General features: G+C 43.0%; 1 protein-coding gene across 1 annotated transcript in view; it reads right to left on the bottom strand.

Annotated features, from left to right (window-relative positions):
• Window positions 1-165: 165 nt before the first annotated feature.
• The window catches only part of rimbp2 (RIMS binding protein 2), a 111959-nt gene continuing 86221 nt past the window's right edge, over window positions 166-25903 (bottom strand). Inside the window, exons 13-24 of the mRNA XM_034296399.1 lie at window positions 24536-24687; window positions 24096-24254; window positions 23609-23929; window positions 23136-23276; window positions 22743-22901; window positions 18176-18296; window positions 16084-16271; window positions 15574-15742; window positions 8313-8416; window positions 7393-7464; window positions 7100-7243; window positions 166-3144 (exon numbers count right to left, since the gene is read on the bottom strand). Of these exons, the coding sequence (XP_034152290.1) occupies window positions 2953-3144; window positions 7100-7243; window positions 7393-7464; window positions 8313-8416; window positions 15574-15742; window positions 16084-16271; window positions 18176-18296; window positions 22743-22901; window positions 23136-23276; window positions 23609-23929; window positions 24096-24254; window positions 24536-24687 (1922 nt within the window). The 3' untranslated portion in view covers window positions 166-2952. The remainder of the gene's footprint in view (window positions 3145-7099; window positions 7244-7392; window positions 7465-8312; window positions 8417-15573; window positions 15743-16083; window positions 16272-18175; window positions 18297-22742; window positions 22902-23135; window positions 23277-23608; window positions 23930-24095; window positions 24255-24535; window positions 24688-25903) is intronic.

Below are 25903 nucleotides of genomic sequence, written 5' to 3'. Positions count from 1 at the left end.
CGCTCTGGGACATTCACCTTGTCCATAAGCCACTGTATGGTTGCTTTGGCTGTGTACTTTGGGTCATTGTCATGTGGAAACCTGAACCATCTTGCCATTTTTCAACTTCCGGCAGAGGGCTGAGAAATAAATGGAAGGTGTATGAATAAAACGCCACAACAGGCATTACAAAATATCAAATTTATTTGATAAAACCTTTGCACATGCACACCCACACAATATTTTGTAACCACCAATATAGGCTATTTCTTTTCATAAAGCTAGCACACAATTGGAGACTTAAAACATTATGGTTTTGAAGACACCATGGGGAAAGCTTTGCACTGTTTATAAATTTTTATGTACAAAAAAGGCAGTCTGAAAATCAAGTATAAACATTTAAAAACAATTTACAAATGGACAAAGTACAAAAAGAGCAGTCACTCAAATAATAGTGTATAGAAGCAATGACTGACAACATGGAAAACACTTTTTTACTGTAGATTGAAATGCCTATTTGGCTGAGAATTGTACAGAAAGTTATACAGAATGCTTTTCGTACATTCTTTTTTGGCAGTCTCAGTTCAAATCTCGTAAGTGATGATTCAGAAAAAGCAGGTAAAGTTAGTGGAACAATGATTAACACAATAGCGTAAGGAGATGGATAAAGGTTTCATTTCACTTATAAACTAAGAATGCTGGCCATCTGCATTCAGATTAATAATTTTTGTAACATACATTATTGGCTTTCAATTAATCATACATTCACTACTCTGTGCTAGTTGAGTGCTGACACAAATACAGTACTTACGCCCTTTGCAACTTAAAACTCAGCAGGGCAAACAGCTCAGTTTCATCAAGAAATAATGTTGGCTTATGTGAACCTGTAGTCAAATTAGTTGGAACTTATAGGGGTTGTGGAGGTAGACTTGTGCCTTGTTGAAATTACAATATCTATGTAACAAAAATAACTAGATATAGGTTGTATTTCTGATTAAGGTAATTCAGTAAAACCTGGTCACCAGGATAAGTCAAAACAGTCTCCTAATACAAGTGGTACTCAACCAAAGGTTTTGTTAAAAAAAAATGGATTTGCCTAATAACTCCTTTCCATTGCAATTGTTTAAAGCATTCTGTATTAAAATAATCTTCAAACCCTCTATCAGTTGAATGAGGTGACTGTCAGGTGCTACAATAGATGTACCTTTGGTGGTAATTGGGGACTGGAGTTGGGAAACCCTGGTTTAGTACGCCCATTTATACTGTTGTAGAAAACCGTAATCTACAATTGGATTATTGATCTGAATATCAAAGCCAATAAGGAAATTGCGATCTGGCCAAGCCCATAGTTTCTAGGACACTACCACAACAGTACAATTAGTGCTACTTCGGTTCCTTGCTGAGAATAATACTGTATAACATCTGTGGGCATGCTGTAGTGTTTAGCTGGAGAAAGGGGTTTGTGTAGCATTCACACAATGCTTTGATGTTGCCCTGAATGCTGATATAAACTTGTTATGGTAACAGTTTTGATTGAACCAGCTTTCAATTGCATTTCCTTCATTTCCATATTTCTTTTTACACAAACTTTTGTCAAAATGGGATTGTAGTAAATGCAGAGTGAACACATTGCACATATAAAATGAGGAACAAAATAAAGTGCCTTTTTTTTTCCATTATAGTCCTTTGTGCCAAAATAGTTTAAATGAAACGCAATGTACTTAGGAATTTAAATACACATTTATCCCCCCACCAACACAAACATACAAGTTTTTTTGAAATGATTTTGATTTGAATTTCATTTTAATCTGCAGGTCCTTCCCCCCAAAAACTTGACACTTCCTAGATATAATAAACTGCACATCACTAGTCTTGCTAGATGAACATGTTTTGCAAATACATTTCATTTTCAGAAGTAATGCAATTAAATGAATGCAAACAGGACAGAAACACTCCACTGATTGGACAAAATACAAACCATTGTGCATTTATAAGGCAAATACATGGAGGTTGGTTTCAACTAGGCATTTCATTACCATTCAGCAGAAAAATAAATCACACGATCGTAAATCTTGAAACCCTGTCCTATCTAACGTGTTTGTCCAGAGTTCATGCTTATCACATTTTCTGATTTCCCCCAAAAAACATTTCACTTCAGTCTTCCTGGAGATTTTGCATATTTTACCACTGCACAGATCCTGATTTCAGGTGATAAGGTGTAAGTAGTCAAATGGTAAATCTGGGCTCCAGTTGAACTGAGATTGAATGTGATCACTACATTTGTATTGAATATTCAGTTGCATTGAGAAGAGAAACATCTAAGCATTTTTCAACTGCAATTTATTTAGCAAATCTTGCTTTTAAAATGTAGACTCATCATGAAAATGCATAGAAAAAGCATTCACATGTGCCTTGCTAACATGTTCTGATAGAAAAGGCCATCAGAAAGTGCTTTAAATGGTTTGGTGGGAATTCTCATTTAAGATGTGCTTTAGGTAAATCATGCAAACCTCCCATACAGTTAAAATTATATCAGCTACCTAGCCCATAAACTTCTCTTTTCCTTGCCTTGTGCCGCCAGTAGAAGATATTAAGTGTGATATTGACTGGCTGTTCTGAGCCTACAGTGTGATAAAACACAGACTGTATGTACTCATGAAGGGAAAGTATTCAGGATGAGATCTTATTCATTGTGTTATGACTGCGCTTCAGATAGGATATCACGAAATGACCCAAGAGGTTGGCAACTATGGGTCCCTGGACCATATTCAAAATAGATCTATTGCAATTAAAATAAGAAAATATGGTTTATAGTATACAACAGTCGACATTGAGCACTGCAACTGACTAGCTGTCAAATTCTTTTAAATATTCTGTTTTGACTTTTTTCTTACAGGACTGATCTTACAGTAATGAAAGTGTTGGAGATTGAGTATGATGTGGTTGGTGGTATACTTCAAGTATATGAAGGGTTTATTGAACAGCGCCAAGTCTTTTCAAAAGATTCTTCCCTTTGAAGAGCAGACCCTTCTTTTTGGAGGACATGTCGCAGGGGCCCCTGATGGGACTGCCAGGCCCTATGGTACAAGGGCCAGAGCCGGGGATGTGTTGGTGCACTGTGGGGGAGGTGGTTCTTCTGGGCGGACCCGATTTTTCCAATGGAACCTAATGGGAGACCCGTAAGGGACAGTTCAGGGGGGTTAAAAAGCCAGCCCTCTCGCACCTCCGTCACTACTCCCCTCCACTCAGTCCTTTGTCCCCAGGCCACCACACCTTTGGCTTCATCAGTCTATCTCTCTCATAGCACAGCCCCGTTCAACTTGTCAGAGCTCGGATGACTGTGCACTCTTTCATCAAGCTGATTTCAATACCGGAGGATATGTCCACATACTATAGCTCTTTTTAACAACACATTTTATGCTGAGATTCTCCAAAATGGCTATCAATAGCAAAGGCCATGCCTTTCACAAACAAAAAAAGAGATACAATATTGTATTAACATAATGGGACAACATATTACAGCGTTTTTTTCTTTTTAAATATCAAGGGCATTCATTCATGACAACTGGGTTACAGTGAAACATCTAATATCTAAATATTCCTTAATTGTAATCATGAGCTAAAAGGCTTCCTTTAAATTGCACTTGGAAATATGTATTTTTAAGACCCCATTAAAGGAGAATTTCAGTAATTTAAGAGTTGATGTCACATTAGATGGTTCCACAGCCTGAAGTTAGTCTATGGGCCAAGTGAAAGTGCATCCATGGTTCAGATTTCATTAAACAGCCAATACAAACTTCCGCTAACTTTATTTGGATGTAGGCTACAGCATTCTCTGTTCAAATGTAGAATATATTGTAGTAAAAGGAGTAGAGCACAGTCTATGCACATTGCATTGGAGCAAAACAAGTGCAACTATGGCAAACAACCAGGCGTTTTAGGCTTAGCTATTGTGACCTTGGGTGATCACTGCTGTTACGTCTGGTTATGCATCCTAGAAACATTTATCAAAGTCAACATTGTTCTGCGGAATAATTTAGACCACAGTACCACTAGCGGGACATTTAATCTATGTTTTATGAATACAAAAATCCCACACCCTCATGCCATAACATTTATCCTCTGTCAAAACATTCTAGTCAATATTCTGACAGTTTGTTGCTAAGCTAAAGTGGCATATTTTGGTATTTATCTATTTTTTCCCCCCAAAAGTGTTGTAATCTGCTTTTGAAATCTGACACATGTAGGGGTTCAGTTAATAGATGGTGCTTTTGAAAATTTTGCCTGATTTATATACATAAATGTTAATTGCTATTGCTATTACAGTGTTGTGTTGTCAAAATTAAAACAGGAAAATGTTGCATAGCTGTTCAACAACACATTTGTAGAGACTGATCTACTATTCTTTTTTAATTTCTGCATCTACATCATTTTGCTGAATAGACTGTTACATTTAAATTTACACTGTCTTGCATGTTTTTTAAATGCTGCCTAAATAGACTGCCTGTTTGTTTTTAATAGACTACTGTTGACAACAGACACATTTGTTGTAGCCTACAACATGCCGAAGTGTATAGAGTATGGGGAGAAATGAGTGGTAGACTTCACATAGCTGCAGTTATTTCTGACGTTAATAAATATGAGGCTGGATATGATCTACAACATGTCAATCAAATCATCAGTTAAGAGATAAACGTAAAGTAGATATGCATGAAAAATGAAGGGAAAAGGGAGACAAACACATGCACAGAACCTCATCTGAACGATGGATTGCCATTTCTCTTGGCTTTTTTCAGGGCAAGGAACTATCATGAAATGATAGTTTAACATGAGCCTCTAGTCTCTAATCCTGTAGTATATAGCTACAGTAACACATCCAGATCTATACACGGGTAATATTATTCTGCACATTGAATATAGGTTTTGTAATGTAGAGGGGGTAAATGTTTAAATTTACAGTTTTTGATACAATTAATCAGTTTTCATCAATGTCTTCTATGTAGATGGCACCCAGCTTTAAAAAAGTTGTATTTACAAATTTGATCGCTGGAACTTTATTCTAATGTTCTAAATTATATTCTAATATTTGTCATGTTCATTTTTCATTCATATAGAGAATCAAATTGATGCTACATCCTATGAGACTTTCTATGAGGTTAAAATGTTAGTAGCTCGTTTAACCATTTCACATCATGTATGTGTAAGCGTAAAAGTGCACCCTGCATGAACTACAAGCGCATTGTGGAACAAACTATCTTAGGTATCTGTAGCTTCTGTCACAGCTATGGACTTTTGTCCATATCAGTGATTGGATATTTATTGGTCGACATTCCTGCGCATTGTTACACAGTAGGAGACAGAAAATAAACCTACTCAAGAGCCTCCGGGTTTGGCATGTGAATAATATCTATGTACTCTGCTTACCAGCTGCTGAATTTAGCATTCTGGGATTTTTGGCCACTGTTTGGCACTGTCGAGCCAAAATGTGTCCCTACACATTTTCATATATTTGCAGTCGTGTGTGCTATGTCATCATGTCTCCACCTATATGATGATGCGAAATGCGCAAGGATGTCCAGAAAAAAATATCCAATCACTGATATGGAGACAAATCCTTAGTTGTGACCTTACTGTAGATAGGGTATTTAGCTAATGGTAAAGCCAATTACAAACCTGAACAAACATTTGTGTCAGGGTGCACTACTTCATGTTGAAAGGAGGTTCTATCTAATAGAACGCCACCTACAGACTGTTTAAACCCTAAAACCACCACTACAGGGAAGCAACGTAGGCGTGCAACAATGGCCTTTTAGCTTACCATGAGTTACAGCAGGAGACTTGTCTTGAGAGACGGACATTGTACAACACCCAGAGAAACAACTGAAGATACCATGCTTCTTGTCTAATGCATTGGCTAGGGTGGTCGTCCTTAAGTTAACACAACAACCTGAATGCTTTTACATCAAACTCAAGTCAAATAATACAATCTGGTCAAATGTGTCATCCTGGTTTGTTCCACAGTATTCTATCAACAAATGTTTTCAGTTTCATAGTTTTTTTTGAAAATGTAAGAAATATATACATCCATTAAAAATAAATATACAGAAATATAAACGGGCAAAAAATAAAAGTCATAAAAAGTGTGTGTGTGTGTGTTGCATACCAGAAACTAAGGGAACCCATGTCATCTGCATTAGACGTGAGGAGCGTAACCGTGGTATCCTCAGTTGCTCACTTACGTGACGGAAACAGAGCCTTTAAGGTGTGAAATGAACACTCTTCTTCTGTTTTGCCAAGCGGGTGAGGAAAAGAAAAAAAATGCAGTGATGGTATTTCAATAGTCTGCACTATGAGAATGGCAAATCATAAAACCAACCAAGGAACTTCAGATGAAACCTGTTGATATTCAACCATTAACTTGCAATTAAATGTTAAACATAGCTAGTAGTATGATTACTTTTGAAATTATTATCTCAAAGAGCAACATAAGCTTTTTATGTCTTGTGTGCTATATTACAAGTAAGCAATATACAAAAACAAGGCTTTCAGGAGCAAATACAAAAGTTATACTGTACTAGACTTATTTTTCATTATAAAATGGTTGAAGGGAAATTCATGCACTTTAAAGAGAGAACATGCGTTGCTACAGTCTACATATTTCATCCTCCAGTACATCAAAACTATTTCCTAGAATAGAAACTATTTTAAATCAAACACAGGTAATATTCATAAAGCATTTATTACAATGCTATATATGCATGTGCAAAAACATTGCATGTTCACTGCTTTATTTTTTAAGACATTACATAACAAGTTAGACTTCTGTTTTTCTTTTCTTCTGTCCATTCCGTTTGATAATGCTTTATGAATATGTCCACGTTTTACAATGCATATATTTTCTCCCTTCACAGCAGTCAACATTAAAAATAAAAGTACCTCTGTCAAGAATGAATAGTTTCCTTTATATTTCTGAGACGTCAACAATGTTTACAGCATAATGCTCCAAATTTCCATCATAAGTTCAGGAATGAAACACTCACAAGCACAGACGGAAAAGAGATAAAGGGAACGGGAAAAGTAAATGGATGATAGAGGGCTAGTACTGCGAAAGAGCATGTACCCTTTTGGTCTTTATCCGCGCTGCAGCGTCCTGGGGGTATCGAGAATCTCGAGATGGGGTGTCAGTGAGAAAAACCTCAACATCATCAGGCACTTCTTCGAGAAAGTTTGAGGGAATGAGACCTTTGTGTCCATTGAGCTCTCCCTGGGGGTTCATGGGCACACAGAACAAAGGATTTCACCATACAGAGAACTATACAAAAGAGAAAACAATTAGCTATTTATTATCTGCTTTTACTATCAACTTAATTTTCACTGTCACTCATGTCCACAGGCCTTTATTTACATACTTACATAATGAAAGCCATCTTCATCAATTTCACCAAAAACTGTTATGACGTCGCCAGCACAGAACGTCAGTTCAGCCTGTCGAAACAAAGACGTTTGAAATGCTTAACCTACAATAAAATGCAGCGAGTGTTGAATGTTATGAGACAGGATTTACACACAATAGGCATACCATACTACAATCTACAGGCCGCTCCTACAGACCTCTCCAAAACACATAGACCAAAGGGGTCAACACAAAGACCAAACCAAGGAAAGATGTCAGTGCAGGCAGTGGGTGAGAGGCTGTGTTCACGAGAGGGCTATACTGTAGACCCCTCCACCATGAAGCCCACCTCCTGAACACTCAACAACAGTCTGGGAGAAAACACACAGAGGGCGACCGCTCCTCTCACTCACCTCCTCATTGAGCCTGTCTCTCCCACACTGTGTCTGTGGCCGTGCCAATAGAAAGGTGAGAGTGAGTGAAACCGAGGGAAGGGCCATAGGTACAACAGGAACATGTTAAGCTACTAATATAGACCAGGTCATCATTAAGGTGGGGAGCAGGTGTGGGGAATAACTAGCTGGTGTATAGATGCAAAGTCAACAAGGCAAGCAAGTTGTTAGTATTAAAAGGGTTTATCTAGTTCTACACCTGACTTAGCAGTAATTCTCCTCAACCAGGAGGGTTCTCTAAAAGAAACATAGGCACAGTAAAACGTACAGCGTACAGTTGGTTTATGAGCTGTAAGAAAACTCCCAAAGGAAAAACCACGCAGCTACGCATACAGGAAACACTGAACTACACAGCATACAGTAGTATCAACGGGTAACTGACTATTTCTGATGATATCATGTTTACAAAGAAAAGGGCTGGGGCAGACGTGTTGAATCACATGCATCCTGACGATCTAGTGAGGTAATGGAAGAGGTCTCAGCAGTACCTCCACATCCACATTTGGAGAGCTTTCCCTGGGGTCGTAGTCATACAGTGCCACCATTCTACGAGTGGATGATGGGGGCTGACGCCCACTTCGCCTGTTCCTCTCTGGACAGAGACACACAGATAATAATCAATCAATTACAATGATTATTACACACTAACTGATTATCATATGATACTATTTTCAGTTGTAATTTCCCCCACTTATAAAAGTAAGTAATTGCTGGATGATATGGCATGAATTGCGGTCTATTACCATGAGAAAGCATGAATTCATTATTGTGTTTCAATTATACATACAGGTAAAAGCCATAATAAACAATTTGATTTACTCAAGAAGAGGATAACAATTCTGACAGGAAATACCAGAGATATGGACTTCAGTATGACGCATGTCACACAGAGGCGACTGGTCATTAGGGGCAGGTGGGGCACAGCCCCACCTGTTGTCAATAGAAAGAACTGCAACAAAATTATTTTTATTTCTGGAAGATTACTTCCTATTATTCATTATCTATGAATATAGCATCTTCCTAAAGTGCATATCATTTGTGTTAGGATTTTATTTAATGTTCATTGGTCCCTGCCTGGTTGCTTCAGACTGTGTTCTGCCGATTCGAGTTCACAGTAGTAGGCCATAGGCAAAGCGTGAATGTAGGGTTAGCCCCTCTCTCACAATGTAATTGACATTGTACGTGTGAAAATATGAATATGCATGCTCAAAATGTTAGTGTGATCAATGTAGATCACACAAATTTGATGCCAAGTGGGGCTGACAGCCAGTAGCCCCACTACTGCGTCATTTCGTATTTCACACCTGATTGGCTGTCTGCCTGTCTTGTGCCAACATTAGTTGGCAAAAAGAGCGAAAAGGGTACATTGTCTTAGCTAGCTTGTTAGCTTCACAAACGGCAGATAACTTGAGAAAATGAATAAAGTGGATTTCATACTCGAGCACCGGTTTTAAACCCTTAATTTGGAGGAGAAACTTGAAGTAAAGCAACTTGGTGCCCATCAGCCACGGGATATTGTCATCACTCAAACTGCTGGTAAAAGTAACCGCAGGTTTAACGTGGAGATTTTTTTGTAGAAAAAGTGGCTAATGGTTAGCTTATAAAAGAAGGCCCTCTTCTGTTTTCCATGTCTGCTATTTGGTGGAGATGGTACTTGGTCGAGGACGGGTTACAAAGATTTGAAACAACTTTCTGAGAGGATTGCAAAACATGAGAGTCATCTGGACAATGCTGTGAAATTGGGTAAACTTGGAAGGGTAAATGTCGCAGCCCAAGTTGACAGTGCATACAGGCGCTCCATTGAGCAGCATAACAAACAGGTGGAGGAAAACAGGTACGTTCTCAGTCGGATCATAACATGTATTAAACTGTGTGGTAAATGTGAAACCGCACTGCAGGGGCACGACGAGTCGGTGGACTCCCTGAATCCTGGAATATTCAGATGCATTTTCGAGACTGTGTGAGGGTGATTTGAGACTTCAGAGGCACTATGACGCTCAGCCCATCTTCAAAGGGACATCTAGCACTATACAAAATGAACTGTTAGACTGTATGTATGAAGTGTACAGGGAGGAGAAAGCCAAGCAAGTGGACGAGACATCATTTGTTGCCATACTGGCAGATGAGACAACTGATGTCTCCTGTAAATCACAAATGATTGTTGTGTGTTGCGATACATGTTGCCTGACAATACAGTGACAGAGAGGTTTTTGGAGTTTGTGGAAGTCAAAGATAAAACTGGACTTGGCCTCTCTAAAAGCATCAAGGGTGTGCTGGAACCACTGAAGCTGGTAGAAAAGCTGATCGCTCAGACTTATGATGGTGTGGCTGTAATGAGTGGAAAGGTCTGAGGGGTACAGACGCTAATGAAAGAGACATACCCACATGCCCAGTTTGTTCACTGCTATGCTCACCAGCTGAACCTGACCTTACAGCAACTTTGTTTTCAGCAAGGATGAGCATCCTGACAGTGTTTTTGCAGATTTAACTGCTTTTGCCACCTTTTTCTCTGGCACACCAAAACGTGTTGTGGCACTTGCTGAGGCAACACAGAGATGCATTCCAAGGCCACCCGCTGTACGATGGATCTTTAAAAGTAGAACTGTCAATGCCGTTTGGGAAAACCGTGCTGCGCTGCTCCTGTGTATGCAGGACATATGCATACAACCAGGATTGGATGAGGCCACCATAAGTGAGGCATACGGCTTGTCAAAGAAACTCGGGCAGAGAATTTCTGCAGCTGCTGGAAATGTTTTTCTTCCTTATGCTAGAAGTTGATGTTTTATACAACACTCTGCAAAAACAGAGCATTGATGCATCTGGGATTAGAATGTCCAGAATATGCGGAAGCAAACTGATGAATGGGCTGCCACCGTTCACGATGGAATAGACGAGCCAGGCCGACGAGTAAACAACACAGCGCCATTGATGAAGGAGGCATGCGACACAGTCATCTCCCAGGTGGAGCAGAGGTTTTCACAAAGTGGCCACCTGATCACTGCCAAGCTGGTTGACAGCTCGCTCTTCCCACAATTTGTCCTGTCATTCCCTACATCTGAGCTTGACTGTGCGGTGAAACTATAGCCTTTAGGAAATGAGGAAAAGTTTATGTCTGAGCTGACTACTCTGTACCGCCACACTGAGCTTCAAACTGGTCAGACGGCCCTGTCTCTGTTAAGATCCATCCATGAGAACAACCTAGAGGAGGCTTTTGCTGAGACCGTCACTGCTGAAAATTATCATTACAACACCTATGAGGTCATCCTAGTCAGAGAGAAACTTTCCACCTTGAAGAGGGTAAAAACCTTCACTAGCAATACCATGGGACAGCCGCCACTCAACGCATTGGCCATGTTGTCTTTCGAAAGCCAGCAGATACAGCAGCTACATGACTTCTTTTCCAAAGTCATTGAACATTTTGCCCAGAGGAAGAGTGAAAGCATATTTTATCATCCTGCCTTAGTGGTGCTAGTCCGTGCATTGGTCATATTTTTGTGCTGGATCGATTGATATAGATTGTGACAAGTGTCAGTGTGTCCATGCTTATCTATTAAGGTTGTTGTCATAGAATGGATCTGTATCCCTAAAAAGTTGTCTTTCCACTTCGTTGTGGCCTTCAGTGGTGTTGAGCTAATTGCTGTTTGCGTATGGCCCTGTAGGCACATTGGTTCTGAGTTTGGTTGCATTCCTAATTTAGTGTTGTAAATGTGACAGTGGTAATTTTACATGTGTGTGAGAGAGAAGGAGAGCAATTACACAAGAAGGTCTCTCTCTCTCTCCAGTATGTGTACTACAACACCTGGTAGAAGCAAGCCGCTCTGTCTTTAAAAGTGTTTTGTGGAGCCACGCTGTTTGTTGATGTGTTAAATACACACATCAGTAGCAAGAGGGAGTTTTTTTAGCTTTACTGGTACAGTACAGGCCAAAAGTTTGGACACACCTTCTCATTCAATGTGTTTCCTTTATTTTCATGACTATTTACATTGTAGATTCTCACTGAAGGCATCAAAACTATTAATGAACACATGTGGAATTATGTACTTAACAAAAAAATTTGAAATAACTGAAACATGTCTTATTTTAGATTCCTTCAAGTAGCCACCCTTTGCTTTTTTGATAGAGCTGCAAACCCTTGGTGTTCTCTCAATGAGCTTCATGAGGTAGTCACCTGAAATGGTTTTCACAGGTGTGCCTTGTCCGGGTTAATTTGTGGAATCTTTTGCCTTATTAATGGTGTTGGGACCATCAGTTGTGTTGTGCAGAAGTCAGGTTGATACACGGCCGACAGCCCTATTGGACAACTGTTAGAATTCATATTATGGCAAGAACCATTCAGCGAAACGAGAAAAAGAGAAACGAGTGGCCATCGTTACTTTAACAAATGAAGGTCAGTCAGTCCGTAAAATTGCGAAAACTTTGAATGTATCCCCAAGTGCAGTCGCAAAAACCATCAAGCGCTACAACAAAACTGGCTCACATGATGACTGCCCCAGGAAAGGAAGACCAAGAGTCACCTCTGCTGCTGAGGATAAGTTCATCCGAGTCACCAGCCTCATAAATCGCAGGTTAACAGCAGCTCAGATTAGAGACCAGCTGAATGCCACACAGATTTCTAACAGCAGACACATCTATAGAACAACTGTTAAGAGGAGACCGCGCAAATCAGGCCTTCATGGTCAAGTAGCTGCTAGGAAACCACTGCTAAGGAGAGGCAACAAGCAGAAGACATTTGTTCGGGCCAAGAAACACAAGGAATGGACATTAGACCAGAGGAAATCTGTGCTTTGGTCTGATGAGTCCAAATTTGAGATCTTTGGTTCCAACCGCCGTGTCTTTGTGCGACGCAGAAAAGGTGAACGGATGGATTCTACATGCCTGGTTCCCACCGTGAAGCATGGAGGAGGAGGTGTGATGGTGTGGGGGTGCTTTGCTGGTGACACTGTTGGGGATTTATTCAAAATTGAAGGCATACTGAACCAGCATGGCTACCACAGCATCCTGAAGCAACATGCCATCCCATCCGGTTTGTGTTTAGTTGGACCATCATTTATTTTTCAACAGGAAATTGACCCCAAACACACCTCCAGGCTGTGTAAGGGCTATTTGACCAAGAAGGAGTGTGATGGAGTGCTGCGCCAGATGACCTGGCCTCCACAGTCACCGGACCTGAACCCAATCGAGATGGTTTGGGGTGAGCTGGACCGCAGAGTGAAGGCAAAAGGGCCAACAAGTGCTAAGCATCTCTGGGAACTCCTTCAAGACTGTTGGAAAACCATTTCAGGTGACTACCTCTTGAAGCTCATCAAGAGAATGCCAAGAGTTTGCAAAGCAGTAATTAGAGCAAATGGTGGCTACTTTGAAGAAACTAGAATATAAGACATGTTTTCAGTTATTTCACACTTTTTTGATTAGTACATAATTCCACATGTGTTCATTCATAGTTTTGATGCCTTCAGTGATAATCTACAATGTAAATAGTCATGAAAATAAAGGAAACGCATTGAATGAGAAGGTGTGTCCAAACTTTTGGCCTGTACTGTATGTATCCTATATTTTGAAATGGTTTGTGCCCCACCCTTTTTTTTCCATATAAAAACGCCACTGAAGTCACATATATAATTAATCTCAGTAGGTGAGTCATTTACTGATTCGGATCTTAGAGTCTCATTCACCGGAAGGAAGGATGAATGAAATGTACGATGATTCATGGATCTTATAATCTCGTTCACCGGAATGAACGAAATGAATGATGATCCATGGCTCTTTCGGATCTTCGAATTTCATTCACCAGAAGGAACGATGAACGAAATGAACAATGATCCATGGCTCTTTCGGATCTTCGAATCTCATTCACCGGAAGGAACGATTAATGAAATGAATGATGATCCATGGACCTTTCGGCACTTTGGATTGCCTGAAGGACGATAAAAGGCGAACGACTAATGAGGAAATAAGTCTTTCAATCTTTCTGATCTCCAAGGATCTCATACTGAACATGGTAATTTCAGGCTGCAAAGCAACAAAATGTGATTATTTTAAAGGGGGGTGATTCTTTTCTATACCCACTGTACATTATCAGATTTAGTATATAGAATGAATGCAAAAAAGGTGTTTGATCAATTATCATCCATTAGATTAAAATAGCAGTATAAGTACATTTTAAAATGTGTAATGATAGGATAAATATCCTTACGTTTAAACTGAATTTATATCACTATTTTCTAATTATTTCTTTCAATCTACATTGGACCTTGATTTTGACTGTTGATTTTTACTCTGGACAATGAGTTTTAGCGTTTTGGATGTTTTTGGTACCACAATTAATGCTCCCTTGCCTGCAGTCAGAAGTTTTTTATAATCTTCTAATAATACACATAATGAACATGGTTTTGTTGATTATGGCTGTAAAGAATAATATGGTATAGCATTTACTCTTAGTCAGCATTAACAGTGGGACTACGGTTCCTTCAAATTCCCATTTTTATAACAATGTAGTCTGACTTGACAGTGATTTGAGAGTGTGCTAAATTTCCGCGAGGGCTGGGAGGCTGACTCAAATGAACGAAATGAGTCAAAAGATATGTTCTTTGTACTGAACGATTAAAATCATCTGAATCAGTAAAGTCAAACTTCCCATCACTATGCCACATGCTCATGGACCTAGTGCTCCATGTTCTCAACAAGCATCCACCCACAACAAGCGGATGAAAATTACAGCAGTATACAAAACTTGCGAAACTAAAATGACTGATGCGATAGCCACAACGTCTAACTTTGTGAAACACCTAAAATCTCACAAAGACAGGTAAGAATTAAAGCTGTGCTGTGCCTGGCTAGCTAACGTGAGGTCATGTGAAATATGTTTGAATGTATTAGTACAACGTTGATGAAATGGGGAGATGGAAACCTAAATTCAATTCAAGAAATGTCCTACAGTTTTGTTTCGTTTTTAACATCCTTATGCAGGCTTCATGTTACTATTTAAACATATATCATTTTTTATCTATATACATAAAGACAATTGACCATTGAATATAAATACAACCTGAATAATATTAGGTTCCTTTAAGCTAATTCAAGAATTCAACAAAAAAAGATTTGATAATAAATTTTTCTAAACCATTGCCTTAATTAGGGACTTGACTTGATCTGAGTGGTTGAACTTACTTGAGACTTGCCCATTATTACTTGGGACTTGACTGGAGACTTGAAGGTTGAAACATAAATCAAAACCCAAACAAAAACACAGAATACAAAGTAAAATACAATAAAACACAAAATACCAAATTGTTTCTGTGTTTCTTCACAGTTCTAGGATACTAGGTGTTTTACCAGTTTTTTCTTTTTTTATCTAGCCTGAGTTTCCTGGGCTGGCAGAGACTTCCATCTAGTCATGGATCTAGAATTGTGTGGCTCTCAGTTGTGGACCTGGTCTATGACTAGTGTGGCATTGATGATTGTTAGTGCTGTGTGTTGTGCTGATATTCAACACTCGGAACAAAGACAAAATGAAGGAAGATTGCAGTGAATCGAAAGAAAACACAGACCTCGTTTGGATTTTCGGGACCTGCGGTTTATTGAGCGACCATCTTTGAAGCGGTCACAGTTCACTTCACAGCAATGCAGATATGAAAAGGAAAAGGAAGGAAAAGATTGTCAACAGGCGTCAGTGCGAGTAGAGAAAGCAGAAGAAAGGAGATAAGAGAGAACAGATGCAGGGGAAAGGCGTTTGTCCAGGTGCTTGCCTACCTAATTTCTCTACAGGAGTGTTGAGTGGGAGGAAGCCCTGTTTGAGAAGCTGCTCCATCATCCCATCGTCCTCAGTCTGGATCTCAGACACCATGTTACAGGGGATCAGGCCCAGTCGCTCACGGATCTCTGCCCTGTAGAACCCATCCGTGTCCTTATCCCCAAACACCTGGACCAGTGCAGAGAAGAAGGTTAGCGATGGGAGACGACAGGTAACACTTACAGTTGTTTTAATAGCAACTTCACGTGCACAACTGCGGTACTATCTAGCTCACTAAACCTGGGTCCAGACTAAACCTGGGTCCTGACTCAACCTGGGTCCTGACTAAACCTGGGTCCAGACTAAACCTGGGTCCAGACTAAACCTGGGTCCAGACTCAACCTGGGTCCAGACTCAACCTGGGTCCTGAGTAAACCTGGGTCCTGAGTAAACCTGGGTCCTGAGTAAACCTGGGTCCTGAGTAAACCTGTCTGAATCAGTAAAGCGCACTGGTGGGCTTAGGCTCCCACCTTGATGATCTGGCCCTCTTTGAAGGGCAGCTCCTCATCAGCGGCGTCAGGGTTGGGGGACATGGACACAGGGTCGTAGTCAAACAGGGCCACAAATATACGAGCCATGTCCTCTGGCTCCGACTCGTCATAATACTCCGGGGACCGGCGACCTCGGCCGTGCCCACGACCTTGCCCACCGTAACCGTCTGAAAGACAAGAGATGGCACTGCTTCGACTGCCAGCCCTGCTACTGCCAGTCCCCAGCACAAAGACAGGCCGGGGTCCAGAGCGGAAGACAAGATGTCCCTTTGACAGAGCTGACAGGATATTAAAGGGGGCCTTCAGCAGTACCCTTTCCATCACCAAGTTGATTATCCTCAAAGTGCTCAACACATTTCCAGAAGACCATGTTATTACACAGCAAAATCTACACATGTCAATGTAGGACATTATATAAGCACAAAGGTGTTTTTCGAGAACTGACAGATTCCATAACACAAATTGGTTGTTTTTTCACACTTCTCAATGCTGGCAGGCTCTACATGACAACAACAATCACTGGACCTTTATACCACTCCTAGATAGAGTAAAAGAGTGGAAAGAAGGACATCAGCACAAGTCAAGCCATGGGATGCGGGGGGAACTAATGACCATGCACATGACAGAGTGGAGGGAAACACACGGTGGTCCACTTCATTGCTGTTTTACAGTTCACTGCCTCACAGAGCTCAACAGGAATGCATGCGCTCCACTTTATAAAATATCAACGTATGGCTAATATCAGTAGAAGCGGAGTAAAACCATGCTTACATCAGAAATACGTATTTAGCTCAATATGCAAGTGGGCATTCCTGAAATAAATTAGAACATCAAATGCCATAGCAGGAACCTGATTCATCAAGGCCATACAGTATCAGGGACAGTGAAAAGGAAAGGAATCCACCAGATATTAATTCATCCATTGATTTCTTGGAGCTCTTAATGTTTAAACAGTGCAATTCAGAGAACATTTACATTGAGTTATGTTTGAATGACAAAATACTCGTGTTTGGTTTAGATGACAGCAGATTCATCACTGTGCAATGAAGTGATAATGACAGGACACAAGTGCACTTACTCATCCAATGACTTCCTTCTCACTGTAATGTAAACCGTCAGTCATGCAAAATCAACGGCTGCAAACGCCCTGGGAGGAGGGCCAAGGAGGAGGAGAGGAAGGAGCAACACAAAGGGCAGGTGAAGGGAGGCAAGGGAGAGGGGTGTCGAGGGGAGGTCTGGGCCACCTTTTGTGTTGGTCTCGTGTCAAATCCACACTCCAGTTTTTAGACTACCATTCAGCTCTAGTTTCGCCTCTTTTACTGTCAATTTCAAGGGTGACATGTTTTTGTTGAGAGAAGCCGGGCCACATACCATGAAGACTCCACATCCTGCGCCGAGCTACACTGCCATGATAGTAAACATCCTCCTTGCCAGGTGAGAGGTTCCCCTCACTCCCCTCACTGTTACTCTCCATCATGGTGATCTCTACAGAAGACACCAATCAGATCACAGCGTTACTGTCACGAACCCCCCCCCCCCCCCACCACCACCACCACCACCACCACACTGTGAGGCACCTGGCCTGGCTGGATATTCTCGCTGGGGAGCGGGGATAGGGGGAGGTCAGGGGTCATGGGAGTTAGCGAGGCATGGTTATACTCTGGAGTTGTAAAACAGCAATGCTTCACACTGAGCGAGACACAGGGAGGTGTTGAGGGAGACGGGCCCTCTGTGCATTACAGTACATCCACCGTACTCTAGACCTGTAACTGCACACGTCTTCACGTTCCGGTCAGAGGCAACCACTAAACAGCCGCAGTCCCTCTAACTGCCTCGTCTTATTGAACAGCCGAGTCAGAGGCGGCATAAAGAGGATATGAAGATGGGTTAGAACTGAGGGTGTAGGAGTGCGCCACTGGAGGCGGCTACATGTGTACCGGTCATGTGTCTATGGGAGAGATGTTCAGCTCAGCTCACATTGGCAAGGCAACACAAGGGATAAATAAATACACAACACCAGAGTCCCTGTAGAGGAGGACAGGGTTTCCCGTGATGTGGTGACCACACTAACCAATGGAAGGGACCATCATGGGTCGTCGATGTGGGGGGTTGCCACCCTGGACCGGCCTTCTACCTGAATGGTCCAGCCGATCGCCATGGCAGTGTCCATGGGAGGGGGAGTTCCCTATAATCTTTAGATGGAGAAAAAACAGAATAGAATAAAACCAACTGCCTTTTACACTACCTATCACAAAACAAACCAGCCATTCAATCTGCCTTTTAAACACAGCATCTCACAAAACAAAACAGCCATTCAATCTGCCTTTTACACAGCATCTCACAAAACAAAACAGCCATTCAATCTGTCTTTTACACAGCATCTCACAAAACAAACCAGCCATTCAAACTGCCTTTTACACAGCATCTCACAAAACAAACCAGCCATTCAAACTGCCTTTTACACTATATCTCACAGAAGAAACCACTCATTCAAACAGCCTTTTACACTACCTCTCAAAAACAAACCAGCCATTCAAACTGCCTTTTACACAGCATCTCACAAAACAAATCAGCCATTGAAAAGAATTGCAAAACCATAAGAGCAAATTATGTCACTCCCATTTGCCCTTAAGGAGGCAAAACAAAAATAAATAAAAATAACTCATAAAATAAAGACAACAAACCAACAAGCTGTCAACAAAAAAAGGAAATCAACCCCAGACAACTGGATTAGATGTTTAACTAAAGACCATTTGGTTTTTTTGTTCTGCGAATGTCAGCTCCTTGGTGTGAAGAGGGAGTGAGTGGTCGAGTTGAGGAAAGAGATTAGAATGGATAAAGGCATGGTTAGCTGAGAACAACCATAAGGGCTTCAGCTGTGTGCCCAAACCGAAGAGAGAGAGAGAGAGAGAGAGAGAGAGAGAGAGAGAGAGAAAGAGAGAGAGAGAGAGAGACTTAGACTCAAAGGCTTCTCATTCAGTTATCCAGACAAAATGGAACAAAGATGGAGCGGGATCGAGCAAATAGAAAACCACTGCTGCTTGTACTACATGAGGAGAGATGGACACTGTTGGAAAGGTTAAGGCAGAACATGCATAGGGGAAAGAGAGGATTCCACCATGATGCAGATGGATTAGCTAAAAGATTTTCAGAGACTACCCTCAATGGAATCACACTAGGAAATACTTCATTCATCAGAGGACTGCACATTTTATGAGCAATGACAAACAGGACATGCTAGCTAGAATAGAGACCCCCTGTGGAAGGTGGAGCAATACTGGCAAAGTTAGAGTTGGGAATCATGGGCCAGATGCCTGTCAGAGATTAATATTAAACCCATTGGTGGAGAGCAGGGGAGCAGGATAGTGCATCCCCATGCACATCACAGTGAAACCACAGACCGAACAAGGAGCCAGATGATTGGATGTATCAATCTGAAGCATCTGGTTGTTTCCGCTCCCCATCAGTGACCGGGCAATGGGAGTGTATACAGTGAGATGGAACTAGGCTTAAATTCTTCTGTTTTTTTTTTGTTTTTGTTTTTTTTATCAATGAACCACCTGATCTCAATACAGTAGTCTGTTACCAGAAGCAGAACACACTGTGAACAGAGTGAACTAAGTGAAAAAAAATGCTGTTAAGAAAGAGTGCAAATTACGCCTAATTTTGTTAATGCATAGGTGCACTTCCCAGAGCAGGCATTCCCTAACAGAACAGTGCTACACGATGCTGAAACCTTTCTACAGGACCCTGTTGGCTTGGCTCTATCCCACCTCCTTCCCGGGTTCTGACCACTTCTCTTCTAGCCTCCCATTAGAAACAACAACTTATGGTCTATCTTGGGTTGGTTATGAAAATATTTGCTGAAACTGTTATGGTTGAGCTGCCATTGTCTTTTGAGAGTAATATTTATCCTCAGAGACATCAGAAACAAAAACCTTCTGAAATGGCCTTTAGGTAATCAAAAAAGCATCACTGAAAAACTCACTAGACATTCTAAGAACAATCAAACTACTCACATGAAAAAAACTACAAAGAATCACCATGAACGTGTACTAATAACAAAAATAACTCAATAGAAAGGGGGAGACCCATAGAGAGAAAAACAACACCAAGAAAGAAGGTATGGTTTTACTGCTTGCTGATGGAATGTACAGCATAGTCTGAGTCACACACACCAGCGGCTGGTCCGAGACCCGGTTCAGCCTGTTCACATAGCTGGCCCTAAGGTCCCTGTGAGGGGCCCTGTCCAGCTCGTCGGGCCTGCCCCCGCTCAAGGCTCCGTCTCTGGGGTAATGTCTCGGGCTGTGCCCTGCCTCCCGCTCCCGGCCTGGCCCGTAGAGCGCCTCCCTGTTCCTCAGGTCAGACACGCGGCCTGTCCTTGGGCTGTCACAGTAATCCTCATCCATGCTACACTGGCGCATCAGCTGCCTCTTTCTGCCCGCGGCCAGGGCCTGTCGCTCCACCGGCCCCTCGCAGTGGATGTAGCGGACGGGGCCGTGTGTGTAACCCCGGTAACCCCACGAGCCCTCCTCTTCGCTGCCACAGTCCAGGCCGCTGTCGGGGCTCTTGGTGGTCTGACGGCTGGGTCGGTGCAGGCTGCGATCCTCTGAGGTGTAGCCGTAGCGCGGCGAGGAGTGCTGGCGCTGCAGCAGGCAACGGCGGTTTTTGCTGGGGGAGAGGCGGTCGTGCCGGTAGACGTGGGGGCCCCGGCGGTTGACGCGTGACGTCCCGGGCGGGGCGCCGTCGTCAAAGCGGAGGCGCTGACTGTGATGACTCATCCCTTCACCTCCCTCTGGCTCATCCTCAGCCACCTCGGGGATGCTGTGGAGGCGTTTACTACGCAAAGACGTCTGTCTCACCACCTCCCTGTGCAGGTCCCAGCTGCCCCTCTCCTCCGCCAGGTCCTGGCGCCTGTAGTACGCCTGTGGCACCGCCAAGGGACAGCCGCGCAGGGCGGAGTGCGGGGCGCATCATCGGTTTGGCATTTCAATTACGTTTGGTTTAAATTTAGGAGGTTCAATCAGTTTTTGAAGGTGTTAGAACAGGCAGGAAACAACACAGTGTGTGAATAGAAAATTAAATGGGAAAAAAAAAGACAAAATAAGAACAGAATTAGTTACTTGTGGCAGAATGGCCAGATGTATAGGCATGCAGAGTCATTCCGTGAGCTGAGGAAAATGGCATGCTCTGAACAGGAATCTGTGGGAGGAACTGAAAGGAGGGATGGACAAACATACTGAGGATGGGTCTAAAAGAGGATTTAGGCAGCCAGAACAAATGAGTAAAATCTGCCTTATGTTAAACCCTTGTGAATAAAAAGGTGACAAAATCCCAAAACATAAGTGAATGACCAGTGATAGTAAACCATACTGCACCAAGCACAGCCTGGGCAAGGCAATTAGAAATATACATTCATGAAGAGGAACCATCTCAGACTTTTGGAACATGTTCAGACCAGAGGCCCGTTCTCATGAGTGGATGACCGATTCAGATTTCCAATCAATAATGACTATCGTTTGCATTTCTGCTGTGCTTGCTTCTGTCATTTCACCCTGTTTGCATACACTACTGAAAACACCACTCTAGTCCATCTCCAGAACATGACACATAGACATTAACACACAGACGACATGCATTTGTTGCACAGAGATGACACCCATTGACTGATGACATGATGATGTGTGGGAACATATGCAGCCTATTGATAAAAGATCAATCCAGCTGACAGGACAGGTGTTTGGAGTACTGTAAAGTTCAGGGGGTTGGATTCATACACTGTGAGGAATCATCATCACTAAGTAGAGGTCAAGGAAATATTCTCACATCACAGCACTGCTGTCAACAAGATCCTTTGGAAGTGATGTGATCAGCAGTCTCAATGAATACAGATACATATGTAGGCTCCTGCTTACGATCAACAAAACCGTAAATATAACTTTATACTAAAAGTATCATTCAGTAGAACTTAAAATTGTACAAAATGAACTACTGGTGAGACATCCACGTCCCCCATTAACACACTCAATGGAGACAGGTCCACACATCCACAAAGGTAACAGTCATTAACATCAAGAAAACAAAAGACAAACAGTAGAACATGAGACGGGCACAACCCAAAGTGAATGATTCCATTTAAGGAGCATCCACTCACTTAAATGAGACTCCCATATGTACTCCCAAATCCATGAGCCTTGTAGCCATTGGTACAGTATATTTTAGAACGCCAACGTTTGGCCACTGAAATTACTTAACAACATAGTTTTAACACAGTATTTATAGACAGTACTAATTAAACAGTGTTTACAATATATGGACACTTAAACGGTATAGAATGCAATGCGTATTGGGACAAACCCTCAAAACCAGCTCATTTGAAACCAGATGGTGTGTTGACCTCTCTTCATACAGTACATGCTTGTTTTGTACAGTACAGCCATTCAGATGGGTTGGTAAAGCCTTGACAATGAAGCTGGTGTGCAGTTTTGCTGTTCAGCTCATACCAGGCTGGAACGCTTTGCAGGCAAAGCCACACCGGGCCTGCATGTAGACAGCAGAGACCACTGGAGATGGGATGACTCTCCCTCGGCCCTCAGCGCCCCCCCACCCCCCCCCCCCCCCCAAACCCCGTAATGTACCTTGAGGGTGTTGTGAGAGTTGATGCTGCGTCGACGGCCCTCCTCCAACTGCATCTCAGAGTACAGGTCCTCCTCATCCTCCTCCATTATGTCGGACAGGTCCGAGCCACGGCTGCTCTCCGTCTGGTACTCCTCACTGTGGCTGTGGCTGTAGTGGTGCTGGGGGGTGGGGGGGGGCACACCATAACTTTAACACGGAGCCACAGTTCAAAGTGCCTAAACACAAGTGATATTCACTGGTTCCACTTTAAGTCCTAATATGCCGCTTGCTACTGAGAAAGTGTAAAATATAACGGTATAGAGTTGTAGCCTATAGAACAGAATGGAGATCGACTAGATTTGAACTATTCATCAGTACAGACAATGCGATAGCATGTTGTCATTCTGTATTACCCGCGCGTGTCTCCCCAGTTCGGAGCCTCTAAGGAACTCGTCCACAGAGGCCCCTCTCCTCCTGATGTGGGGAGAGTCATAACCATCCTCTTCTTCATCAGAGTTCACGCTCCGCTCGCTGAAGATGTTCCTTTTCTCAATCTGAGTCAGGAGAACACAGAGAAGAAAACAGGTCTTTTTGTGGTTGCCGATTAAGTGTCACACGGACACGGTAGGACAGGAGTTCCCTATCGGCACATTTGTTTCAACGGCGCCCTTCAGGGTTCAGAGGGTACGAGGCCGTGCACTCGCTACTGTGTCATCATGCCTGGTACATCTGTTATGGGTGTTTCTTATTAAGCCCTGTTGGGAATCCAACCTCATCCGCACACAGCTATCTTGTCTTTTCAGTTGCCTTCTTTCTTCTTCGTCTAAACTAAAATCAACGGGCACGTATGAAGTGTAGCATTTGTGCCGCCTCGGCGGTGGCTCACCCGGTTGCTCTCGGCAAACACTCTCTGCGCAGCCTCCCTGGCCATGGCCTTGGCGATGGTGTTTGGGATGGGGGCTCCCTGAGGCTGGGGCAGTATCCTCTGAGGAGAGGGTGAACGGCGCCCCTGGAAGTGGGGCGGCCCCAGAGTGTGTCCACACATGGGAGGAGGGAGGGGCGACGGTGAGCGCTCCCAGTGGGGCCCAGGGCGCGGGCCCGCCTCGTGCTCTTTGGTTTCCGACTCTCTGTCGTTTCCCAACGTGGCTTTGGACATTGGGTAGGGCTGGTGTTGGGGCTGGGGGTGAGGTGCCGGGTGGAGCAGGACCTGGGGAAGAACATGAGGCTGGGGTGGAGGCAGGGGGACCTGAGGTTGGGGGTGGGACGGAGGGTACATTTGTGGGTAGGGCGGGTGCGTCTGTGGGGGGGGGCGGATGGTGTTGCGGCATGGAATGGGGATGCACTGGGGGTCGGTGGTGGGGTGAGTGATGGACAGGCCCCAGGATGTTGTGCGGTATGGTGGCCACGGGGGAGTCCTGAGACTCTCCTTGTGCTGATAGTGTCCTGACGATGACCTCCCTGGCCTCCAGACACTGGATCCTGTTCACCTCCACTGTCACATAGTCGGCTGTAGGATACATCACCTCCGCGATCTGGACAGACACGGACAACAGACACACCTCTTCAATTCTCATGGGTTACGTAACAGACACAATATATTACGTACGGATATTATCAAAATGGGCCAAACATCTGTTGGCGAATCACAGTGTTACATAAGACTGACTGTCCTGTTAGTACATCCCCACTCACCACCAGGTGGTGGTAAAGGGTTACATTCCCGTCACGGCACTGAGGGTTAGCCCCTACAAACGTTCACTCCCTTCCACTGCATTAAACATGAGCTTCTGCATAATCCAGCACGCTAATGCACCTTTTGCCCCTTTGTGCACACGGCATAGCCAATCACGTTGGCTCCGTTGGAGGTTCCCGTGGGGGTGAGTAGGGGGGGCTTCCATCGCACCTGCAGCACCCCGGGGTTCTGTCCTAACTGGACCTGCACTTCCTGGGGAGGTAAGGGGGGGCCTAGGGAGAATAGCAGACACACAGGGCTGTAAGGATCCAAACACAAGTACCATTTATAAAACAACAACAACAACAACATTTACCAACATAAATGGATGTACATGTATGTCTGTATGCAGACATTGTATGGAACCTGATCATGCTGTCAGGATTTCCGTCCAGAATATACCTGATAGAAGCCAGAGATAGTCAGGTTTGTTTTCACAGTCTGTCTACCTTTGCTGCCTGCGTGCTAACCAACAGGACCCATCTGGGCTGAGCTGCCATTGCCTCGCAGACTGACTCATGAACACAGACACACACACACACACAGACAGTTGTTTTTCCCTATATGTCTCCGTATCCCCTAACCCCAAACCTAATCCTAACCTTAACCCTAACCACAATAACCAAAACCTAAGCTAACCCTAACCCCAAAACCTAAAACTAAGTCCAATTATAACACAAACCCCTAAGGTAGAAAAAGGCTTTTTTCTTCAGGGGACTGGCAAAAATTCGGGAATGGCAGGTTTTACTATCTTTGTGGTCACCAAATGTATATTAAACCAGCATAAAACACAGATCTTTATTCCCTGTCCCTTAGCCCTAACACTAATCCTAACCCATATCTGTAACTCCTGCTGATGTAAGAGCTTTATAAAAGAAACTTGATTGAGTAGAGCAGCACAGTCATCTAAGTCACTGCGCTACAGCTGCATCATGGTGGCCAGGTGGTCAAGTCCTGTTTGTGGCATACAGATAGTGCCCAGGGATCCAGCAGAGGGCAAAGCAAAATGACATCAGCTCCACCCAGGTGGATGAATGGATGTCGGACAGGGCTGCCTGGTGTTTTAGTAGATGGGTCTAATGGTAGGTCATGCACCACCATCATGTTTGCTGGCCAGGTAATGTGGTCCCCTCCAGCACATTTGTACCAGCAAAAACTTTCTGGTTGAGCAAGAAGTTCAAAAGGAAGTAGAATGAATTGGATGTGCTTCACCTGGCGTGGAGTTGTTGCGATAAGGCAAGCCTGTAACCACAACTTGGCCACAACAGAATTAAGGGTTTCAAAAAATTTGTCAAGATATGTGATCAAAACAATTTATCCAGTAACCCGCAGCTCCATCTTTATTTCACTTCTCAAAAGCTTAGAAGGTGCAAAAATAATTTCCCCTAACGCAGATTAAGCCAGTAGGTTTGAGTTCGTCCTTGGGAAACACATTGAAGAGCATCAGTG

Source organism: Esox lucius, chromosome 13 (assembly GCF_011004845.1).
Source record: "Esox lucius isolate fEsoLuc1 chromosome 13, fEsoLuc1.pri, whole genome shotgun sequence".
Lineage (NCBI taxonomy): Eukaryota > Metazoa > Chordata > Actinopteri > Esociformes > Esocidae > Esox > Esox lucius.
Note: the sequence above shows the minus strand (reverse complement) of the source record. Positions and strands in the feature narration are given on the sequence as shown.